This window comes from Balaenoptera borealis, assembly GCF_965194805.1.
Source record: "Balaenoptera borealis genome assembly, chromosome: 3".
Classification (NCBI taxonomy): Eukaryota; Metazoa; Chordata; class Mammalia; order Artiodactyla; family Balaenopteridae; genus Balaenoptera; species Balaenoptera borealis.
The window spans coordinates 86339786-86361427 of record NC_138866.1 but is presented as its reverse complement, the minus strand read 5'-3'; the positions used below and the strand labels follow the sequence as shown (position 1 = coordinate 86361427).

The window sequence follows — 21642 nt, the reverse complement described above, 5'->3', positions numbered from 1 at the left end:
AAAAAATTAGAAAATAACCCCCACCTCAATTCCCCCCCCCCCAAACATTCCTTCCAACACAAATAATTTTTCCCAAAACCACAAACATAAACTGGTTCTGGTATTCTCATAAACAGTGCAGCTAAGAAACAGTTTAGAGAAAATTTAACAGGATTCAGATTATATCCATTCTGTCCTCTCAACCCTGAGAGGTAATAATCCCATATGGGTCCCAGTCCTCCCCAATAGTTTTCCCATCTCTCGTGGAAGAGTCCTTTTACAAAGTGGTGTTTGTGGCTGCTGCTTTAGAGATCCTCCTGTGCCTTCTTCTTCTTCTTGGGTTTTTCTTCTTGAATTACAGGGGGGTTTGTAGCCTCTCGCTTTAGATAGCTAATAAAATCACTTAATTCACGGCCACCCTGAAAACAGAAAGATAACTCTGAAAATTTAAACTTTTAAAGAACTGTGGATTTTCTTTTTCCCCAATAGGAAGACTTGAATTTTTAAAAGCACATTAGCAACCACATATATGGACCATGAGTTGAGTTTCCAGTTACATAAACTCAAAGAACTGAATATGTGTCTGTGTGTGTATGTGTGTGTGTGTGTATGTATTTGTGGGGAGATGAGACAATGCACTTACTTCATATTTCTTTGGATTCAGCTTCTTGTTGGCTGGAGAGAAGTAGATGGTAGGAAAACTGGGAAAAGAAGAAAAGAGTTGACAAATTTCAGATTCCAGAATAACTCTGACATACACTTCCCTAATAACTGCTTCTAGGAGTAACTTCTCTTCATGATTTCTAATCTGACCAGATACTATTTTCCATTGGTGGCTACGTTACATCCTATCAAAACTCAGAAATATGAAAGCTCACAAGGTCTGTGGCAGTCATGTGGGCCAACGCTGCAGAACTTTAAGCCAGGAAGGCATTGGTGGTTCTGTGCTCAACTGGAATATGAGGACTCTCCAAACTATGCACAATACAGAAACAGTTTACAAGCTTATTTTTTCCTATCAGTTACCTAGATACTTTTACTAGTTTTTAATCTACTTACCCTCTGACTTCATATGGAGAAGGCACATCATTGGCTGTGGCATCCATCTTGGCTATGATAATATTTGGGTCTTTTCTGAGCTGTTAATAAAAAGGTTAGATCTTTAAATTTCAAGTTTTCAGTGACTGAGGGACACAGTCAATTTAGGACTTAAGACAATCTCATTCTTTAAAAGCTTGGATAAGTTTTGCTGCTGAGATAGGAAGAGTAGTGATACTTGCACACAGTATCAAACTTTCCATAAACTTCCCTTTTCTCTCTTGGTTCCTACACATTAAGACTCTATATACAGACACCTTCAAAATTACCTGGCCTAAATAAGATATTATAAGGGCTAAGCCAAGTGATTTAAGATGAAGGAACATAATGAATTCATATAAGCCATTACCAAAATTCAGAAGCCAGGATACTTTTAACCACAATCTAGATTGAGTCTGAGGAGTGGAAAGTTAAAGCAGGTATCTGAGGCACTGCACAGGCTCAGAGGGCAGTCAGGAGAAAGTGAGTAAACAGTAGAGAGTTGAAAAAAAAATCTACCAGTTCTTAGGTTCCGAACTAATAAGGGTAACTAAATAGCCAATGCTGACTATGTATGTAAACCTCCCAACTCAAATTTAACTTCAGAATATGGTTCAGACTTACCTTCTCTCCCAGTTCTTTATACTTAGGCTCCAGATTCTTACAGTGACCACACCAAGGAGCATAAAATTCAATCAGCACATCTTTATTTTCATCATTCACTATTTCATCAAAATTCTCTGCTACCACTACCTGGGAAACACAGAAGATTCTCTAGCTGGTAAGGCGAGTTTAATACATTCATGAGCTGTATTTGTTTCTGAACCCAATCCCTCTCAAATTTGTTGTGTTGCCACTAAAAATATGTTACTGAAACTCAACTCATATTTATAGACTTTATTAAGATATTACCATTCCCCAGAAATCAACTCATTCCCATGTCTGTCACCTGTCAGACTAAGTTCAGGAAGTCACAGGAAACAAATGCTACCCAACTCTTCCTTAAAATAATCTCCGAACAACAATATTAAAACTATTCTTAAAACTATTCTATTAGGAGTTAGCTTGCTCTGCCCTGAAGAGTAACCTAGCCCTAATACAAATATCATCAGAAAATTGTACTCCTGCCCCTATTAAGCATTATGAACTCTGACAATGCTTATTTTATGATGAGGGAGGTGAGTACAAACAAAAACAGAAACTGAGTAGCCAACATGGTCTTCACTTAGCACTTCCCAGCATTTTGGGAATAAAGAAATGAGGAGAGACAGCTGTGTAGAGGCTTGGGGAGGTTGTGCGCGCCTCACCTTTACGGGCCCGTCATTGCTCTCTGGGATAGGCTCAGACTTCAGGTATCTCTTCAGGTTGCCATCGAAGTAATCCTGCAGGAATCTCTCAAGAGCCTTGCCATCGCGCCTGGTATTAGAAAAACAGGATCAGTTTTGTTAACTTACTCCCACCATTGAGAAAACTAAAAACCATTTCTTAGAATAGTTTCTACATAGTTTAAATTTCAAGGCTAGGAAGTAACTGGAAGTTTAAAAAAAAAAAAAAAGGGAGCCCTTGTTTCTCAATATGCAGAACTACAGACTGAACAAGAAAGCAACCACCTTCTTGTATTTCTAGTGTGTTCTTTGTGGATTAGAAAGGTCAGAGAAGGAAGAAAACATTGGTCCTTCTGGAAATTCAATTCTGCAAAAGAACCAGGTCCTATTTTGTTGCTCTGGAGAATAATGCCTATTTATGGTATCTTTTTTTTTTTTTTTTTTTTTTACTGATTTCACTCACAGGAAGATTTTCTCTTGTCTTAATCTACTGAAGTCTCAGAAGGTGATGGTCAAAACTGTCTGGGGTCTTAAAATCTTTCCAATTCCCTGAGTTTACTTTAGGCCAATGTGGTATTCCAAGAAGAAAAGACATTCTGTAGGGATGGGAGGGGACTGGGTTGGTCTGAAATTACATCAATCTCAAAGAGACTGTCTAATGTTCTCTATCTACTATTTTTAATGGCAGGGTGGAAACAATCATGTAAGAATTCCAAGCTGCCATCCTTTTGTTACTTTTCAAAATTTATTAAGAATCGTGATCCTTAAAGTATCTATAATTAATTGAAAAAAGTGACCGTCATGTCTTCATTACAAGACCTAGCTTCACATTCCAATGTTCTTCTTTATAAATCCTCAGTACGGTAAAAGGCTTTAATAGTTTCTTTGAAGAATCAAATCCCAAACCCACGCTAACTTGTGACTCACGAGAACTCCTCCTGCATGACAAACTTCTCTCCTTTTGCAGTTCTGATAGCAACAACAGGAATCTCTCCAGTAGTGCTTTCCAAGCCAAAATCAGAAAGTTCATGGCTAAAGGTTTTGCGGCTAGCTACAGCAAAGTTGAGTTTCTTCCCAGCATCCAGGAATTTCTTTGCCACCATCATCACTCTATAGGAAACAAGAGATATTTATGCCAAGATTATACCAGGGTGGTAAAGCACTTCTGAAACCAAGAAGCAAGAGACTAGAAAGCAACATTTCATAGTCCCTGCATCCCTCTGGAAACAGTCTGAACTTGTGTTCTTGGGCACTGACATAGGATTATGGTGTACTCCAGGGTCTTACTCAACTTCACTGCCAAACTGGTGGTACCCAAGCAAATAGTCCATTCCCACTGAAACTTGCTATGTTATATAACTATAAAATATTGCAGGCATAATAACTAACCCAAAAAGAAAATTTATAAGGATAAAATACACTGAAAGTCTCAATGGGCAACAAGGCACAATGTGTTAAAGGACATTTTAGATGACGTTTTCATCTTTTACTGGGAGGTCAGGAATCAGCTGTGTCACAAGGCAAAGGAACACCTATGGAAGATATGCCCAACAGATTTTGGAAATAGTTTATTTATCCTTACAGCTTCAAATCCCATTTTCTTATCTGTTCTCACATCACACATGGTAATAGGATAGTTAGAAGGAATTGTTTATGCACTGGGTAAACTTGTTTACAAAGGGGAAAAATTATTCTTATTACCTGTTTCTCCAGTAGTTGGAACCTTTAGCATTCTTTTCATAGTCCACATCATAGTAGGCTATAAGTAAGTCCTTGCCCTGTATCAAATCTTTATTGTCTTCTGTCATGTGAGGGCAGATACCAAAACTGAAATGATACAATCCATTATCAAATTTGGCTGGTTTATAGCTATATTATGGAATTATCATAAAGTAACTAACAGCACTTAAAAAGGAAAGAAATTTTCAATATATAGGATAAGTACCGAGTAATGTAACTTACAGGACCACAATAGGAGTTCTAGAACCCAAACATTACTACTTTAATATAAACTCAACTACTATCATTACAATCCCATGAATGAGGCTATTTAATCTAAAACATGGCTCTGCTTAATAACTGAGATAAACAAACTAAAATGAAGCCAAGAAATCCCAAAAGTATAAAGAGGTACTCACATGTTTTCCTGAATAAATTTTTTAATCTTTCCACTGGTCATTTTCTGTTCTGTATATGCCACAGTCCTGTCCTCAAACTTGTTAATCAGATGTGACGGACGAAACAAGGTGATACCCCTTTAGAAAAAAAAGTCTTAGTAGGTAGAGAGCAAAAGAACTGTCTCTCACCTTTTATTTAAAGCTCAGACCATCTACGCTTGCTGCCACTTCTACTATCACCATTTAAGCACATAAGGACTCTTTTCTGGGACCACAGCCTTGGCAACATGACCTTCTCATCAACGCTAAGGAGCTAACCACCTTAATTTCAAGTGCAATAATTAGGTATGATGATCTAATAAATCTGGGTTGCAAAGTTAGAATACCTTGGTTCTATCTAATTCTTGCTCCACCACTAACTTCAAAGACCTTGGGCCAGGTATCAATTTAATTCTTCTGGGCTTCAGCTTTTACATCAGTACAAAAAGGGGGTTAGAGTAGATAATTAATTTCCAAACCTTTAAAAACAATAAAAAACAGAACCCAACTTACCCCAAAGCCCCAATATGTACAATAAAATAAAGCAGAACTTGCTCTTATTGGAAGGTACCTTGCCCTGCCAGTCTCCTTGAAAATTCAACTCTCCCATACAGTAAGAAAATTACTTCATTAGAGAAAATATATTTAAGATTCCTCCCAGCTGTAAAAATTCTATAGGTAGGTATATGATTATAGATAATGTTTAGCTTGAGTTCATTAAAATTTCTTTTGTTCTAGATTTCTCTATATGAATAAACACAGTTTACAAAGTTTTCTCTTGCTGGTACTACGTTGCCTCTCTCCCTAAACCAAGCTTTCCTCATTCCACCGGAACACTTAAAGGAAATTCCTTCTTTACTTTTTTTTTTCTTTTAATAAATTTATTTATTTATTTTTGGCTGCATTGGGTCTTTGTTGCTGCGTGCAGGCTTTCTCTAGTTGTGGCAAGCGGGGGCTACCCTTTGTTGCAATGCGCAGGCTTCTCATTGCGGTGGCTTCTCTTGTTGCGGGGCTCAGGCTCTAGGCATGTGGGCTCAGTAGTTGTGGCTCGCGGGCCCTAGAGCGCGGGCTCAGTAGTTGTGGCGCATGGCCTTAGTTGCTCCATGGCATGTGGGATCTTCCCGGACCAGGGCTCGAACCTGTGTCCCCTACAGTGGCAGCCAGATTCATAACCGCTGTGCCACCAGGGAAGCGTCCTTCTTTACTTTCTAACCTTTTGTTCAGCTACAACTGAACCCCAATTTGGTTCTGAGTCACAGGTTTATATCTAGTACAAGCGTTCCCAGAAAATATCACTATTCTAACTATCAATATCTTGCCTCTTGCTTCTCTTTCATTCATTCCTCCTCCCCACACTATACACACCTGTATACAATTTTATCACTTGTTTTGGGCTAGGTGTCAGCACCTTTAAGTCCTTATATCCCTCTCTCAACTCTTCCAATGTTAACCATTAACTTTATGTCAGTTAAAACACAGGCATTTTCATAGTATACAGGGAAACTACATAGCAAAAAGGGACCTAATATAAACATGCTGGGCAACCAAGAAGGTGAATATGTCTCAGATATTTTTTAAAAGCATAGTTACCAATTTCAGAGCAGTTATTGTCAAAAATTGAAATCAGTTCTAAATGTGATCTTTAATGATGTTATGGCATTGGGGTACACATGAAGAACTTAAGACACCCTTCATATAAGGTCTTCTAAATAAGACTTCTGATCAGAGGCTGATAGGCCAGTTTTTTTTTCTTTTTTCTTTTTTTAAAAGATTTATTTATTTATTTACTTGGCTGCCCCGGGTCTTAGTTGCAGCACAGGGGATCTTTGTTACAGCATGTGGGATCTAGTTCCCCGACCAGGGATCAAACCCAGGCCCCCTTCATTGGGTGGGCAGAGTCTTAGCCACTGGACCACCAGGGAAGTCCCGCTGATAGGCCACTTTTAATGGCAAGTGTGAGAGGCAGACACAGTGAACAAATCTAAGGGTAACAGGCTGATATGTGGTGTGCTTAATGAGGCACAAGTGGCTCCACATCATTTACAGACCTGGTGTCTCTTAATCTAAAAGGCAGTGGAGCCTCATGGTTAAGCCCAACAACTGTGCAGCTAGACCTTCTAGCTGCAAAGGTTCAACCCCAGTTCTGCCACTTACGGCATGTGAAGCTTAACCTCTTTCTGTGCTTTCTCCTCTGTAAAATGGAGATAATGACAGCTCTGTCTCAACAATTTGTTAAGAGGATTAAGAGTTAACAGTACACATAGCACATAGTAAACAGTGCATATTTTGTTAAATATAAATAAATAACACTAACCCTTGCCACGCTTTTCTTTTTACTCTATGTGCTCACCTTGAGTGATCTCCTCTAGCTCCATGGTTTCAATAACCACTTACATGTGGTTGACCTATAAATCTTTTATCTCAGTTCAGAACTTTTCCTGAATTTTAGTCTCATTTATCCAATTGTCCAATGGGTCTTCACCACCTGGATGTCTCAAAACTACTCAAATTCACTGTGCCAAAATAGAACTCATCATCATTCCCCCCAAATTTGTTTCTCTTCGTCTTCTTCATAGCTTGATGATGATTGGCCCAGTTATCCAAGTCTTTAGAAACCTAGACTTACTGTAGATCTGCCCCTTTTCACACCTGGCTAGGGGCCAAATCCTATTGTCTACATTTTTTATACACACTCCTTCTTCTTCATTGCCCCTAATACTGCCTTAATTTAGATTCTCAGATGTCACCCTTAGTTTAGACTCTCTTGACTGCCTTGCCATCCCTCCCCTTTCAAACCACCACTATATGGGTGCCAGCGTCTTTTCCTCTGAAAACACAAAATTAATCACATTACTGTCTAGCTCAAAGTCTTTCAATGGCTCTCAAATGTCTAAAAGATAAAATCTAAATTTTTCTGTATGGCACTTAAGGTTTTCTATAATTTGGTCTCTGCTTACCTCTCCAAGCTTACCTTTCACTATGACCTCATCCACGAACAATACTCCAGCAGTACTACAGGTCCTAACACGCTTAGGTTGTTTCACATCTCGGGGCCCTCTCTCCTGCTGCTCTATCTGCAATAATCTTTATCCCCCACCATAACCTGCCTGGAAAAACTTATCTTTCAAGATATACCTCAGAAGTCACCTCCTCTACGACATTTTTTGATACTACTCCCCACCCCAAAAGAAAAAAAAATCATTCCCTCCTCTGTACTTCTGGTACACTCTGCCTAATTTCTACCATAATACATATAATGCTCACTTACACTTGTATTTTTAAATATATTCACTGTCCCCATTACTAGATGCCCCTCAAAGGCAGCAACAGTTTCCAGAACTTAGCTTACTGCCTAGTATGTGCTCAATAAAGCTCTTGGAAAAACTAGGCTTAAAAACCACCAGTTCACACAATACCACTTGGTCAAAGTGTGCATTTACAAGGGCATTAACTCAGTTACTTACTCTCCATCATCATCATACTTGTTCACCAGAGATTCAACATTGGTGTGTGCAAATCGGTAGTTATCCCTCAAGTTGCTGGCTGCTTTCAGAAACTCAGAGTGAGTGTCACTGAATAAATCCTTGAAAAAACCTATATAGAAAATGTCAAACACAAGGAAGAAACAGTAAATGCTGAGAAATATTCAAAACTTTAAAATTCTATTTTTTCAAAGTCTTTATCTTATTATGGATAAGCAAAGCAAGATAGATAGGAGGACTGGGTCTGCTTTGCCATGACTACTGAGGATATTTGATGAAATATTTAGGATAAGAATTCCTTCTCTCCCCTTAAAAAAAAACTTTTTTGAGGAAGCCAAGGGAGAGAATTTGTCAGGGTTCAAGTCTTAATTCTAGTTTTTCACAGTTGAAAAATTTGAGCAAACTGCCTAACTCCTTAGAGTCTCAGGGACTATTTCAGGTGTCAGAGGATTAAATAAGGTAGTATGTCAAAATAAACTGTAAATTAATTCACCATATTTTTTTCTATGTCTTATTTGTCTTTAGAACTTCAAATCTAGTAAAGTGCCCGAAACCTAAGTGTTTATTAAATGTCTACTTACGGTTAACTCCTTGTAAAATATACAGAATCAATATCCAGAAAAGAAGTGACTTTTAGTCAAACTTAAATGATAAACCATCCTCTACTGCCAGAAAGTCAGTTTTATTACAGTAATTAGGAGATTAAGAGAACACAAGCTTGTATGTTTAAATTTATTTTTGTCAAATGTATTATACATTACATTTAAAACAAAACAAAAAACACTCAAGATGTAGAATGTGTTTAATTGGCTCAAGTTATTTTAAAAATAATGAGATATTGCAACACCCAAGAAAGCAAAGATTGCTGTAAAAACATACACAAATCCTAGCAATTTGATCTTAAATTGTAAATTCCCCTACAACTGTGAAAATAGCAGACACAGAGGTTTATCATTTACTTATATCCTCCCACCTTAAAACCCCATTTTCAGTTTTAAGTACCCTATTATTTGAGTTAAATCTCAGGAGTTTACGAAGTGATAGGAAAAACTGAAGCTATTCCTATCTTCTTTAACTGACATTAAATCTTTACACCTGAAAGAATACCAGGCCACTCAAATAAAACACCAATTTTTTCTACATTATAGTAATGCTGACCTAATTTTGCGAGTTCTCTTTTCAGCTGCCCCCAAGGTTTCCTAAACAGTTTTAACTTTATTGTTTACTCAGACATAGAGGGCTTTTGAAACCATACTGATGATTTTGTGGCATAATCCAATTTGCTACTCACCCACCACAGAAGCATCTTTATCACTAATGAACTTTTCAAATTCTTCCTCAGTCCTGAGAGGAACTGAAGCTGGTCCAGCCTGCTTCTTCAGGTGGCTGACAATTCCATCTTAAAAGACAAAATGAAAGATTATAGCAACACAAATTTATAATTTTTGAAAAGGTAATCATTCACGATTTAAAGTTTAATAAGTTCAAAAGCATATACAATGAAGTTTTCTTCCTGTCCTTTTCCTTGTTACCCAGTTTCTTCCCTACAGGATAACATTTCAGTTTTTTGTATATCCTTCCAGACATATTATTCACAAACAAGCAATTCCACATTTTTTCTTTTCTTTTCTCCTCAAATGGCAGCACACACATATGCTGTTCTGTATTTTGTTTTTGTCATTTAACACAGCTTAGAGATAATTTATGTTAATATACATAATGAGCTACCTCAATCTTCTTTATAGCCACATAGTGTTTCACTGTATGGATGTACCATAATTTATTTAACCAGCCACAACTGATGAACATTTGTTTCCAATTTCTTGCTGCTGTAAATGATTCTGCAGTAAACAACCTTGTACTAACGTCATTTTACACATGACTGAGTGTATCTGTAGGGTAATTTTCTAAAAGTGGATTCACTGGGTCAAAGAGTACATGCATTTATAACTGTTTAACTGCCCCCTCAAAGAGACTGTACTTATTTATATCCCTGCCAGTGATGTATTAAAGTGTTTATAACAATACAGGTAATACCTTTGTGCATGTTGTTCTCTGCCTAGAACAATCTTTCCCCATATATCCACCTGGCTTCCTTCCTCACCTCCTCCTTTAGGTCTTAATTCAAAATGTCATCTTCTCGGGACCTCCCTGGGGCTCAGTGGTTAAGAATCAGCCTGCCAATGCAGGGGACACAGGTTTGAGCCCTGGTCCGGGAAGATCCCACATGCCACAGAGCAACTACGCCCGTGAGCCACAACTACTGACCCTGTGCTCTGGAGCCCACAAGCCACAACAACTGAGCCCACGTGCCAATTACTGAAGCCCGTGCGCCTAGAGCCCATGCTCTGCAACAAGAGAAGCCACCGCAATGAGAAGCCTGCACACTGCAACGAAGAGTAGCCCCTGCTCGTTGCAACTAGAGAAAGCCCGTGCGCAGCAACAAAGACCCAACGCAGCCAAAAATAAATAAATAAATAAAAACAAATTTTTTAAAAAAAGTTATCTTCTCAAGGAAGCCTTCCCTAACCATTCCTTGTAAACTAAAACCTATTCAACCCCCAACACTCCCTTATCTCCTGCTTTATCTTTCTTACAGCACACTTCACCCATCTAATACTCCATCCTTATTTATTTTTGTCTGTTTTGCTGATATATACTTAACTCTAAGAATAATACCTAACACATATCAAGTTCAAGAAATACCCACTTTGCAAATGAATTAAACAAACAAATCCTTTATTCTTAAGTGGCACAGTCACATGTAGCCTTGCATTTTAAAAGCAGAAAATGCAGTGCCTTGGCTATCTTGTTTCAGGGTTTAACTATATACAGGGTCAAACTATGCCATGAACCAGATCCACCCAAATCACATTTTCCTATTTAGGTGAAATGGGCTAGGTAAGTAAACTGTTTAAAAATAATAATCACACACAAAAACACAAAAAATCTTTTGCCCTTTAAGTCTAGTTGACAGACCATTATTCTGTTTTCTTCTGGGCTCAGTGCTACTCCTCTGTAATACTCCACCTCTCCCACCCCTTTCTCTTCTGAGTACTCTAAGGATTTGCTGACTGACTGAGACAGAGTACTGTTTAACTGTTTCAACATGATTGAGTCTATTTTGTTTCTTTTAGAGGTTTTTCTTTCCTTCTCTCTCCATTCATGATTTTTCCTCTTAAATGTTTTCCTCAACTCCTCACAGAGGAGGGGTTGTGTCAATAGGTAAAATGAAATCGGATATGAATTTTTTGGCCCGCAAGGGTATTGTAATTACTATATCACAATATAAATTATTATAAAGAACTTTACCTCAGGGCTATGATGAAAAGTGTTACTTTTCTCCCTGAGTATTTAAAATTCTCTGGAAGGTGTAATGGGAGTGCTGAGTAACCAGTTGAAGCAGGAAGGCAAACAGCATAGTTCTTAGAATACATGAATAAAATAATCCATCTTAAGTAGCCAAACATCTGATCACCTAGTCAGATGCTGAGAAATTCTTGAGTTTAAGAAATCTATGTACAGCCCAAGTGAGATTATTTGCCTAGTAGCAGTCTGGTTGGGTTCACATACAATATAGTTTAGACCTAAGTCCAGAGAAAAACATATCAATAATTCTAACTGCTAAGTCTACCCTGAGCTAATAAAATCTGAATGGTAACATGTGTTCATTAATGCTTTTAAGATCAGGAAAAAAAAAAAAAATGAAGATTTTACCTTTTGTTCTTAGACATATCAAATTTTGAGTGTTGGCTAAATGACCTCAGTTGGGCCAAAATACTTATGCATTGAAGAGTTATTATCTACTACATGTGGAGAAACTAGGTACTGGGGATAGAGTAATAAATACACCAAACAAGGTCTCTGATCTCCTGGAGCTTACAATATAGGTAAATCTCCAAATAAATCCCCAAATAAATAATACAATAAATCTTCAAATAAGTAAACAATTTAAAATATCAGATAGTAACCAGTGCTATGCAGAGAATTAAGAGGATGGTAAGAGTATGACTGGGTGGCTACCTTAGGTTTGGTGGCCTGGGAAAGCATCTGGAAGAATTTTTTTTTGGGGGGGGCTGTGCTGCGCAGCTTGTGTGATCTTAGTTGCATGACCAGGGATTGAACCCGGGCCACTGCAGTGAAGCGCCGAGTCCTAACCACTGGACCGCCAGGGAATTCCCTGGGAGGTGAAATTTAAGCCAGGATCTGAATGAAAGAAAGGAGCAAGCCATGCAAACATGGGGGAAGATCATTTCAGGCTGTGGACACAGCTAGGGCAAAGGTCCTAAAGTGAAATAGTCTTAAGTCTTAATATTCTTAAGAGTTAGACAGGGGCCATCTTATGTACAGCTTTGTATACGAGTAACAATCATACATGCTGAAAAAAATTCCACATTACCTAAAATGCCCAAACTGAACGAACCCCTTTCCTCTCACCTTTTCATAATAAAAAGGTAAAATATGCCTAATTATTTGATAGACTCAAGATAAAACTGTCTAAAACATACTTTCTCATTAATTATGGGCCCTATGTACAGGGCCAGCCCACTTACCTCCCAAACTTCACCTGTCATCCTTGCTAATTATATTCCAGCCACAAGGTCTTTCTGTCCCTTGAACATATCAAGCTCAGTTATGCCTTAGGGTCTTTCTGTACCTGTTTTCCCTCTGCCTGGAAAGCTCTGGTCCACATCTTCTCATGGTTAGCTCCTTCCTATCATTCAGGTCTCAGCTCAAAGGTTACTTCCCTGATCACTCATAATGTGGTACTCCCAACCCCAATCACTATCACATCAGTTTTATTTTTCTCCTTTAATGCTCTTATCACCAACCGAATTTATCTTATCCACATATATTATTGACATTAAACATTTTTTAATTGTGGTAAAATATATATAACATAAAATTTACCATCTTAACCATTTTAAAGTATACAATTCTGTGGCATTAAGTACATTCACATTGTTGTACAACCAATCTCCAGTAGTTTTCATTTTGCAAAACTGAAACTCTATTCATTAAGCAACTCCCCCACAGCCCTTGGGAACCACATTCTACTTCTGTCTCTGTGAAACTGACTAGGAATCTCATATAAGTGGAATGACACAGTATTTGTCTTTTTGTACTGGCTTATCTTACTTAGCATGTCTTCAAAGGTTCACCCATGTAGTAGCACATCAGAACTTCCTCTTTAAGGTTGAATAATATTCCATGGTATTATATACAATTTACATATAATTAATTATTATTAATATACTACATTTTGTATATTCATTCATCCACTGATGGGACACTTGGGCTGCTTCCACCTTTTTGCTATTGTCAATAATGCAGCTATAAACATGGGTATACAAATAACTCTTCCAGACTCTGCTTTTAATTCTTTTAGTTATATACCCAGAAGTGGAATTGGTGGATCATATAGTAATTCTATCTTTGTTTTTTTAGGATCCACCATTCTGTTTTCCATAGCAGCTGCATGCACCATTTTATGTAAGTCCACAACAACAGTGCAGAAGGGTTCCAATTTCTCCACATCCTTGCCAACACTTGTTCTTTTCTTTTTTTCTTTATAGTAGTCATCCTAATGGATGTGAGGTGGTTATCTATATGTATTTTTAAACTTGTGTGTTGCCTTCTTCTCTTCATCTCCCAGAATGTAAGCATCACAAGAGTGGGAACCTTGTCTGTTTTATTTATCAATAAATTCTGGGCACCTAGTATATCTGGAATATCTGGCACAGAGTAAGTACTGAATATTTGTCAAATAAAAAAATGCCTAGTAAGCCTTATAAATCAAGTTCAAGTATTTTCTATATTACTTACATAATCTGTTCAGTTACAGAAGTCTTTTGTTAGCTTCCAATCTGACCTCTTAGGTGAGCAATTTTTAAGACTTTAAGTATCTTGTATAGAAAATGTCATGTTCCCACTACAAAGAACAGGGTATTTAAACAGATCCAGTTTCCAGAATGTAATCCAGGATCCTTACCGGCAGTCCTAGGCCCATCATAAGCACCTGCTTCTTCACCATCTCTAAATATCTTCAGGGTTGGATATCCACTCACTCCATACTTATTACAGGTGTTTGTGTTGGCAGTACAATCAACCTAAAGATTAAAATACATGAACCACTTGTTATCCAAAAGCCTGCTGCAGGCTCTTCCTATATTCCCAAAATATTAAGAGTGGTCAAATCAAAATATCAAGCAATTTTTGACATATCCTACAGAACATTAGATTTTAAAGGCAGACTGGTGCTTGGCTAGCTACATCAGAACCACCTAAGGAACTCTAAAATTTAGTTTCCTGGGCCTCATACAAAATGCACAAAAGACTATTTAGATTCTGCCCTTAGAGTCTCTATTGTCTAAAGCAGTGTTCTCCACCTTTTTCCTGCCCCTCAGAATATGCAAAGGATAAATCACTTAAATTAGTAATAGTGGCTTACTTTGATAATGATTATCATCAGTGGGATGTATTGATATATACCCCTTAGGTGAGCTGGGGTATAATTTGATTTGGCAAGTCACCTATGAATATTAGCAAAGGTACTGATACTTAAACATGCTCCCTGAGCTAGACTGAATCTGGGCTAAACTATAACATGACAGATCTATTGAGACCTATCAGGAAGAAGAAAAACAACTTCCATCTATTTAGCCACTTATTCCAAACTAGGTAATGCCATCAGCACTTTGCATGTATTATCTCATTAATCTTCATAAGATTCTGAGGTATGATCCCAATGCCTTAACATAAACTAAAGTTCAGAAAAGTAATGCATCTATAGTAACACAGACTATAGCTACATGAAGCAGGAACAAAATCATGACTGAACTCTTTTTTTCTATGGCAAGCTGCCACAGAACATCAGGATTAAAAATAGTTTTCAAAAACAGTCCTATATATGTATGAACTATTTATCTGAGGCTGGCCGAGATGTGAACTTTTAGACCGGAGCAACTAGGGGTTTACTACATAAAATTCTGGAAGCATTAGTTTGACTGTAAAAGCAAATACTAAGTTTACAGTTGACCAGTTAGTTAATACTTATCAACGTCCTCTTGTCATCTTCCTATTCCCATCACTGTGAATAACATATAGTAATTTAGGGAACTCATTTACTCAATGATAATTTTCCTCTAAACTTGACTATTGTAATTTTACTTTCCATGTTTGCCCCTTAATTTTTATTTACCATATATTTTACTTCTTTCTTATGCCAGCATTTCCCTTAGTTTCACTACTTGTAATCTTTTGAAACCATAATTAATACAAGTCAGTTGTGTATTTGCCCAGAAACTAGTGTTCCCTCTTCTTCTTAGCACCGTAAGAATAAAGAAAATCAACGTTAATTTTTACCAACTACTATTTAAAATACCTCATTTCCTTTAATGAAGAATCCACCTATACTCACTTTTGCTAATGGGACTATTCCTTTTAATCTGGTAGCTGCAGCTTCATATTCTGGGGCAAGCTTTTTGCAGTGTCCGCACCTATAAAGATATATTAAAGAAAAAAGGCAAATATATCCTATAAGTTTGTTAATTTTCTCTAGGAAGAATCTCAAATTATAATACTACTTTTGACTAGTAGCTGCTTCCAAAAGCAAAAACATCACCTGAACAACATCCAGTAGTGATAAGGTAAACCAGAGCTCTCAGAGGTAAAGCTACCTTCTCTAGCCTGAGGTCGACTCTATAGGACTGGCTCAGTCCAGAGCAGCATCTACGTTCTCAAAAGTGCAATGGGGTGGCGATGGGGGGGGGGGGGTAAATTAGGAGTCTGGGATTAACATATACACATTACTATATATAAAATAAACAAGGACCTAGCACAGGGAACTATATTCACTATCCTGTAATAACCTATACTGGAAAAGAATCTGAAAAAGAATATATATATATATATATATATATATATATATATATATATATATATATAACTGAATCACTCTGCTGTACACCTGAAACTAACACAGCATTGTATATTAACTATACTTCAATTTAAAAAAAAGATTAAAAAAGTACAATTGAGCCCTGAAAACTGTAGTCAGAAGTATAAGTCACATTAAAGAGGGAAAGGGCTCAAGCCCTTTTGATGAATTAATGAGGATAAAATAAAGGGCAAGACAGCAATAATCCCATTCCTGGTAGCATTTCCTAAAGGAAGGTACGTATTTTTCCTTAGAAAACCAGCACTGTGGTTCTTAAAAATATAGTGGTTGAAACCTTATAAGGTCCCAAGTATGATATTAACTCTTTAAGAGTCACAATCAAGTACTTTTTCTCCATTCCTTGAATATGACTCTTTGACCAGAAACCCAGTTTGAGGGGGGTTAGTCGAATAAGGCCCAAAAGGTGCTCAGTTGACATACTTTAACAGCTCGATGGAGGCTTTTATCCTTCTCAGCTGAGTTTCAACATAGCGTGAGAATGACATATTTAAGACAGCAAGCTTGATTTTTACAGCTACACAGTTCACCTGACTATAACTACTGATGAAGATAAAGCATTATGCCAATTAGAATATTTTCCCAGAGGGCCATCATAAACACCTGTTCCTCTACCCAGAAAGCCCTAACAGTCCCACAGGCACACTGTACATGCAATGTGGGTAGGGGCTTATCAGTACACAACTAGCACCAGCTAGGTATCATCTCTTCAAAAGCCAATGGCTTGCAGAGGGATCACTGGGAGAACGTGAGTAGTTCTGTGACCTCCCCACAGACAGCAAATATAGAATTAGAAAACAGAAGGAAGGAAACACAGAAGAAATTTGAGCTGACATTTCATAGCCAAAAGTCTCAAAATTTATTTTGTTAAGTAATGGATGGATAAGTAACTTGGAAACATTCTGCCCCCAAAACTTGTTTAAAACAAAGAATTCTAAGAATTTATATTCTTCAAGGTCTTTAGAAGTCCTATTCAAAAATAATCATTAGAAAGCTTAACTGAAAGAGTGATATAAAAAAAGACTATAATATTAGATGTTGCTTAGGGTCACATACATATCTACTAAAAATATAAAAGAACCAAACGATAAAAACCAAATTCAGGATGGCGAGTGTGTAAGATGGGGAAGGGGTACACAAGGGACTTCAACTGTACTGGTTTTATTTTTTAGACTGGGTGGTGAATAAATGGTATTCCTTATACTGTGTTTCACAGATGCACATTTTACCATATCTGAAATTAGGATGTGTCTTGCAATCGTGTCATAGTTTCAATGGTAGCATTTCTCTCTTTGTGAGACATAAAATATATTCATTATACCCTCTGTATTCTATAGTAAATTAAAAATTCATGTACGTGGGTTGTAACAAAACTACACAAATTCCAACTGATTTAATAAAATAACCAACGTATCTGATAAACCTAAGCTTTGGGGAACATAAGGGTGCAAAGGTTAAAAATGAATGTGTATTAAAGAGAACAAGAATTGGATCTGGGCCTTAAAGATTTAAGGCTTCAGACAGGATGGGGTAGGGTATTTTAGAGAAGGGGAATAGTAGAGCAAAGTTAAAATTACTAGTGAGAATGATGCATTCAAGAGAACTATGGGGACTTCCCTGGTGGTCCAGTGGTTAAGAATCCGCTTTCCAATGCAGGGGACGTGGGTTCGATCCCTGGTCGGGGAACTAATCCCACATGTCGCAGGGCAACTAAGCCCGCGTGCCGCAACTACTGAGCCCATGCGCTCTGGAGCCCACGCGCCACAACGAAGAGCCAGTGCAGCCAAAAAAAGAAAAAAAAAGAAAAGTAATTAGGAATAAATTTATCAAGAGAGGCATAAGAACTGTACACTGAGAATTACAAAATATTGGTTAAAAAAACCAGAGAACTATGAAGGGTTTTTTTTTTTTTTGTTAAGAGATAATAAATGTGTTATATGTGTTAAGAGATTTCTGTTAAATACGTATGTAGTAATTGTTAAGAAGACAGACAACAGACTTAAGAAGTTTCACCTCAACTACCTTTAAACACCTGAAGAGAAAAAAAAAATAGTACAGAATAATTAGGCCAGACCAGTGGGTCTCAACACAGATGTATATAAAAAATATCCATTAAGCATTTAAAAAAAAAAGGGACTTCCCTGGTGGCAAGTGGTTGAGAATCCGCCTGCCAATGCAGGGGACACGGGTTCCCCTGGTCCAGGAGGATCCCACATGCCACGGATCAACTAAGCCCATGCGCCACAACTACTGAGCCTGAGCTCTAGAGCCCACGAGCCACAACTACTGAGCCTGCATGCCACAACTACTGAAGCCCACGCGCCTAGAGCCTGTGCTCCACAACAAGATAGGTCACCACAGTAAGAAGCTCGTGCATCGCAATGAAGAGGAGCCCCCGCTTGCAGCAACTAGAGAAAGCCCGCGTGCAGCAACGAAGACCCAACGCAGCCAAAAATAAATAAAATTAAATAAATAAATTAAAAAACAAAACAAACCAAAAAAACACTTGTGTGCCTAGGCCCCACCCTGGGACTTACTGAATGATTCCTCTAGGAATCCAGGAGATAACCAGAGGTGTAGGGGGAGTGTGTATAAGTGGCAAGGCTGGGACTGAAAACCATTGCCTTAAGCATTGTTAATATCCACAACATCATCAAGTGTCCAAAGGGAGGACCTGTCTAACAAGTTCCAATAAGACTGGAGGAGACTGCCCTTTTTAAATTCACCAGGAATGGAATTTAGGTGGATTTTGAAGGTGATCATCAAGTTTTACCACTACTTCTTTCACCTACTACTAGATAATACTAAAACACAAATAATCCCATTCACCTTCAGGGATGGCACCCAGCAGTTAATAATGACTCCCAACATATACTCACCCAACAATCATTACTTCATGCCTGTCATGTGCCTCATGCTACTTTAGGCTCTGATAGAAGAAAAACTGATATAGTCCTTTCCCTGTAGGAACATCAGTCTGGCAGGGGTGATAGTATTATTAGGTCCCAATAGAGAGGAGGGAGCAACCAGTTAGTTGTCCAGGGAAGGAAGAAATAACTTTTGAGCTAAATCTTGTTGAAAAGATCAACTGGGGGTGGGGAGAGGAGGGAATTCCAAGTAAAGGAATCAGTATGTTTAAGAAAAAATATTAAATATTCCATTTTATACTATCTACGTGGTCTTTTTCTATACTCTAGAAACACTGTTATCAAATATCATCAATTAATACTACTGTCCTAGAGGGTAGGGCACAAATCTACAACACAGGTAGATGCTGAAGACTTAAGACTGACTAATAAATATTCAGAAATTATCACAAACATTTAAATAGTTCTATTTACTTCCAGAGAAATTCAGATACTCCCATTCTTACAAACTATATAGATGATTGACTCCATAATGGAAATATTAGTCTACAGGGTCAGCTGTAAAGAAATCTTTCACTTTCACTTGTAAAATGAAAGTGGAAAAAATACCCTAAAACAAATGAGAAAAACAACTTGCTCAAAATGGGTCCATTTTACTCTTAATAAGGATTCTTTAACTGTTCCTATCTAACTTATAACAGGAGTACAAAGCAGTTAGAGAGCATTTCCAGCTGAGATATTAATAAATAAAACAGTTGAATGGGAAGAAATAAGGACATCATCAACAGGAGACTTCCTTGATTCCAAATTACTCATTCAGAAAACTGATCCTTCTTGTAGGCATTGTGGAGGATGACTTTACCTTCCAGACCAATTACATGGCGACACCACAGCAGTGATCCACCCAACTTTAGGGATAGTTTAGTGCACGATGGGATATGTAGTTTTTAGGGAAGCACATGCAACAATTTAAAGTAGCATAGATCACTTTCAATCAGGGGGAAAAAAATCTGCTTTAAACTAATAGTCTAATAGCCCACAATTCTCCAGCAATTCAGTTCTTGTGGACCCCTGTAGTCACAGAGGCACCTCCCAGTTTTGATACAACTCCATACAGCCATTCTAATTACAGTAACACTCCCTCAAAGCTAACAGCATGGTTACATGATTGGGAAGAGTTGTTCCTAAGAGAACGTGATTTCTAGTGATGTGTAAAGACCACCTATGATGTGTAATCAGTACTGCCAGTTAGTCGCGGGAATGCCCTGGATGCAAAACCTGTCAGAAGCTGAAAACAAAATGTGCTGCCTCTAAGCACACGCTACTGGCTCAGGTGGTCTTCATTATAGGACTCCTAGTGTAACCCTCGAGTCAGCTGAGCCCCTGCAGAGTGAAGACCAGAGTTAGAAGCAAGTGAAAGTTATCCACCAACTTCCTTTTACTGAGACTTTTGAATACAAATGGTTTTTAATTAAGGGTCATTGTGGCAGGAGAAAAATTAAGTACTGTAATTAGCGTGGTTATACTGAGCTGTCCCTAGCGTTAAGATAATCATTGTTTGCTATGGTAAAGATGTGGGAGTTAAAAAAAAAAAAAAAAAAAACCAACTCAGGTTTACTGGGTCAGAAATCCTATTTGCTCTCTCCCCACTCCCACCCCACCCCCAGCTTTTTATTTCCAGTTAGTTCTATCCTAAGGAATTTACATCCTAGTTCAGTTAAAGCACTCTCAAGTGGAGTATTTCTCCAACACTGATTACTTTCTCACTGGGGTCTTCTTTGGCATTTTTCAGAAATCCTAATTAAAACTAACCACTTAGACAGATCCTGACGGAATTACTCTGTTCACCTACTCTTTTTAATGGAATTCTGCTGGTGCTGAGAAATGATCAGTTTAATGGAGAAAGTGTTCACCTGGCGATGGACAAATAACTGCCTGCCTTAAGAGAGCACTTATGACCATTCTGTTGCCACTCTGACCTTGGCTAGAAACCAACGGCTGCGTGGGGCAAGAAGAAAAGAAGTATCCTGGGGGCCCAGGGCCTCTGCACTTGGTGAAACGTTGGCTTCCAATAAAAGGCCTTGAGATGCCTCGTCTATAGAATGGAAAACAGTAACACGGACTCACCCAGAAACTCTAAAGATACCAATCGAGGAAGGGTGGGGTGCAGGGGGTGAAACCCTCTGCAGATAGGAAGTGCCGCAGGAGCACGGAGGTAAGGATGTGGCCCTGCGCGAGAGGGGCCTTCGCGCTCTCCTTCTCAGATCTCGCTCCCAGGCCGACGTCTCCGCTCTCCGCCAGGCAGCTCGGCTCCCCGGTGGGTGGAAAACCTGCCGGCCGCAGCCGGGCTCGCGGGAATGATGGAGGGCGCCGGCGCTGCGTAGGCCCTACCGTCCCCGCGCCTTCGCCCCCTGCCCACCCGGCCCTCCCTCTCCCGCCCCGGCTAAATGCCCTCACCAGGGGGCGAAGAACTCGACAAGCATGAGGCCTGCAGAGCCCGTGTCGGAGATGCGACTCTCGAAGTTGTCGTCCGTGAGTTCCAGCACGTCAGAGGCAGCGGCGAGGCGGGCCGCGGCGAGGAGCAGCGCCAGGCCCGGGAACAGCGCTAGGCGGCGGAGGCGCATGGCGACGAGGTGAGGCGGCGGCAGCCAGGAGGGTCAGGGTTCGGCGGGGACTGCGGAGGCCGGGGGGAAACCACGAGCCCTCAGCCTGCGTTCGCGCGTCTGGCCCAGACAGCCCGGCAGCCGGAGGTCCCAACCCCCCAGCCCGGCTCGGGCCGCAGTGTGGCAGCCGCCGATT

General features: G+C 38.9%; 1 protein-coding gene across 1 annotated transcript; it reads right to left on the bottom strand.

Moving 5' to 3' along the window:
* Window positions 1–127: 127 nt before the first annotated feature.
* On the bottom strand, window positions 128–21603 carry PDIA3 (protein disulfide isomerase family A member 3). The gene is made up of 13 exons (XM_082388806.1): window positions 21301–21603; window positions 15440–15518; window positions 14012–14129; window positions 9311–9418; window positions 8002–8131; window positions 4520–4636; window positions 4083–4208; window positions 3309–3491; window positions 2364–2472; window positions 1681–1809; window positions 1039–1118; window positions 623–680; window positions 128–398 (listed from the first exon to the last, which is right to left on the bottom strand). The coding sequence occupies exons 1-13, from the start codon at window positions 21465–21467 to the stop codon at window positions 285–287; spliced, it is 1518 nt and encodes a 505-aa protein (XP_082244932.1). The 5' UTR covers window positions 21468–21603; the 3' UTR covers window positions 128–284.
* Between the last annotated feature and the right edge of the window lie 39 nt (window positions 21604–21642).

Bases quoted from the DNA above. Each gene is read 5' to 3' on its own strand.
- PDIA3 (XM_082388806.1), bottom strand. From the start codon at position 21,467: ATGCGCCTCCGCCGCCTAGCGCTGTTCCCGGGCCTGGCGCTGCTCCTC. The intron at 4,637-8,001 runs GTAAGTAACTGA...TTTTTTCTAAAG, and splicing joins AAGTATGATGATGATGGAGA to GGGTATCACCTTGTTTCGTC. The intron at 1,810-2,363 runs GTGAGGCGCGCA...TGTGTTTCCCAG, and splicing joins GCAATGACGGGCCCGTAAAG to GTAGTGGTAGCAGAGAATTT.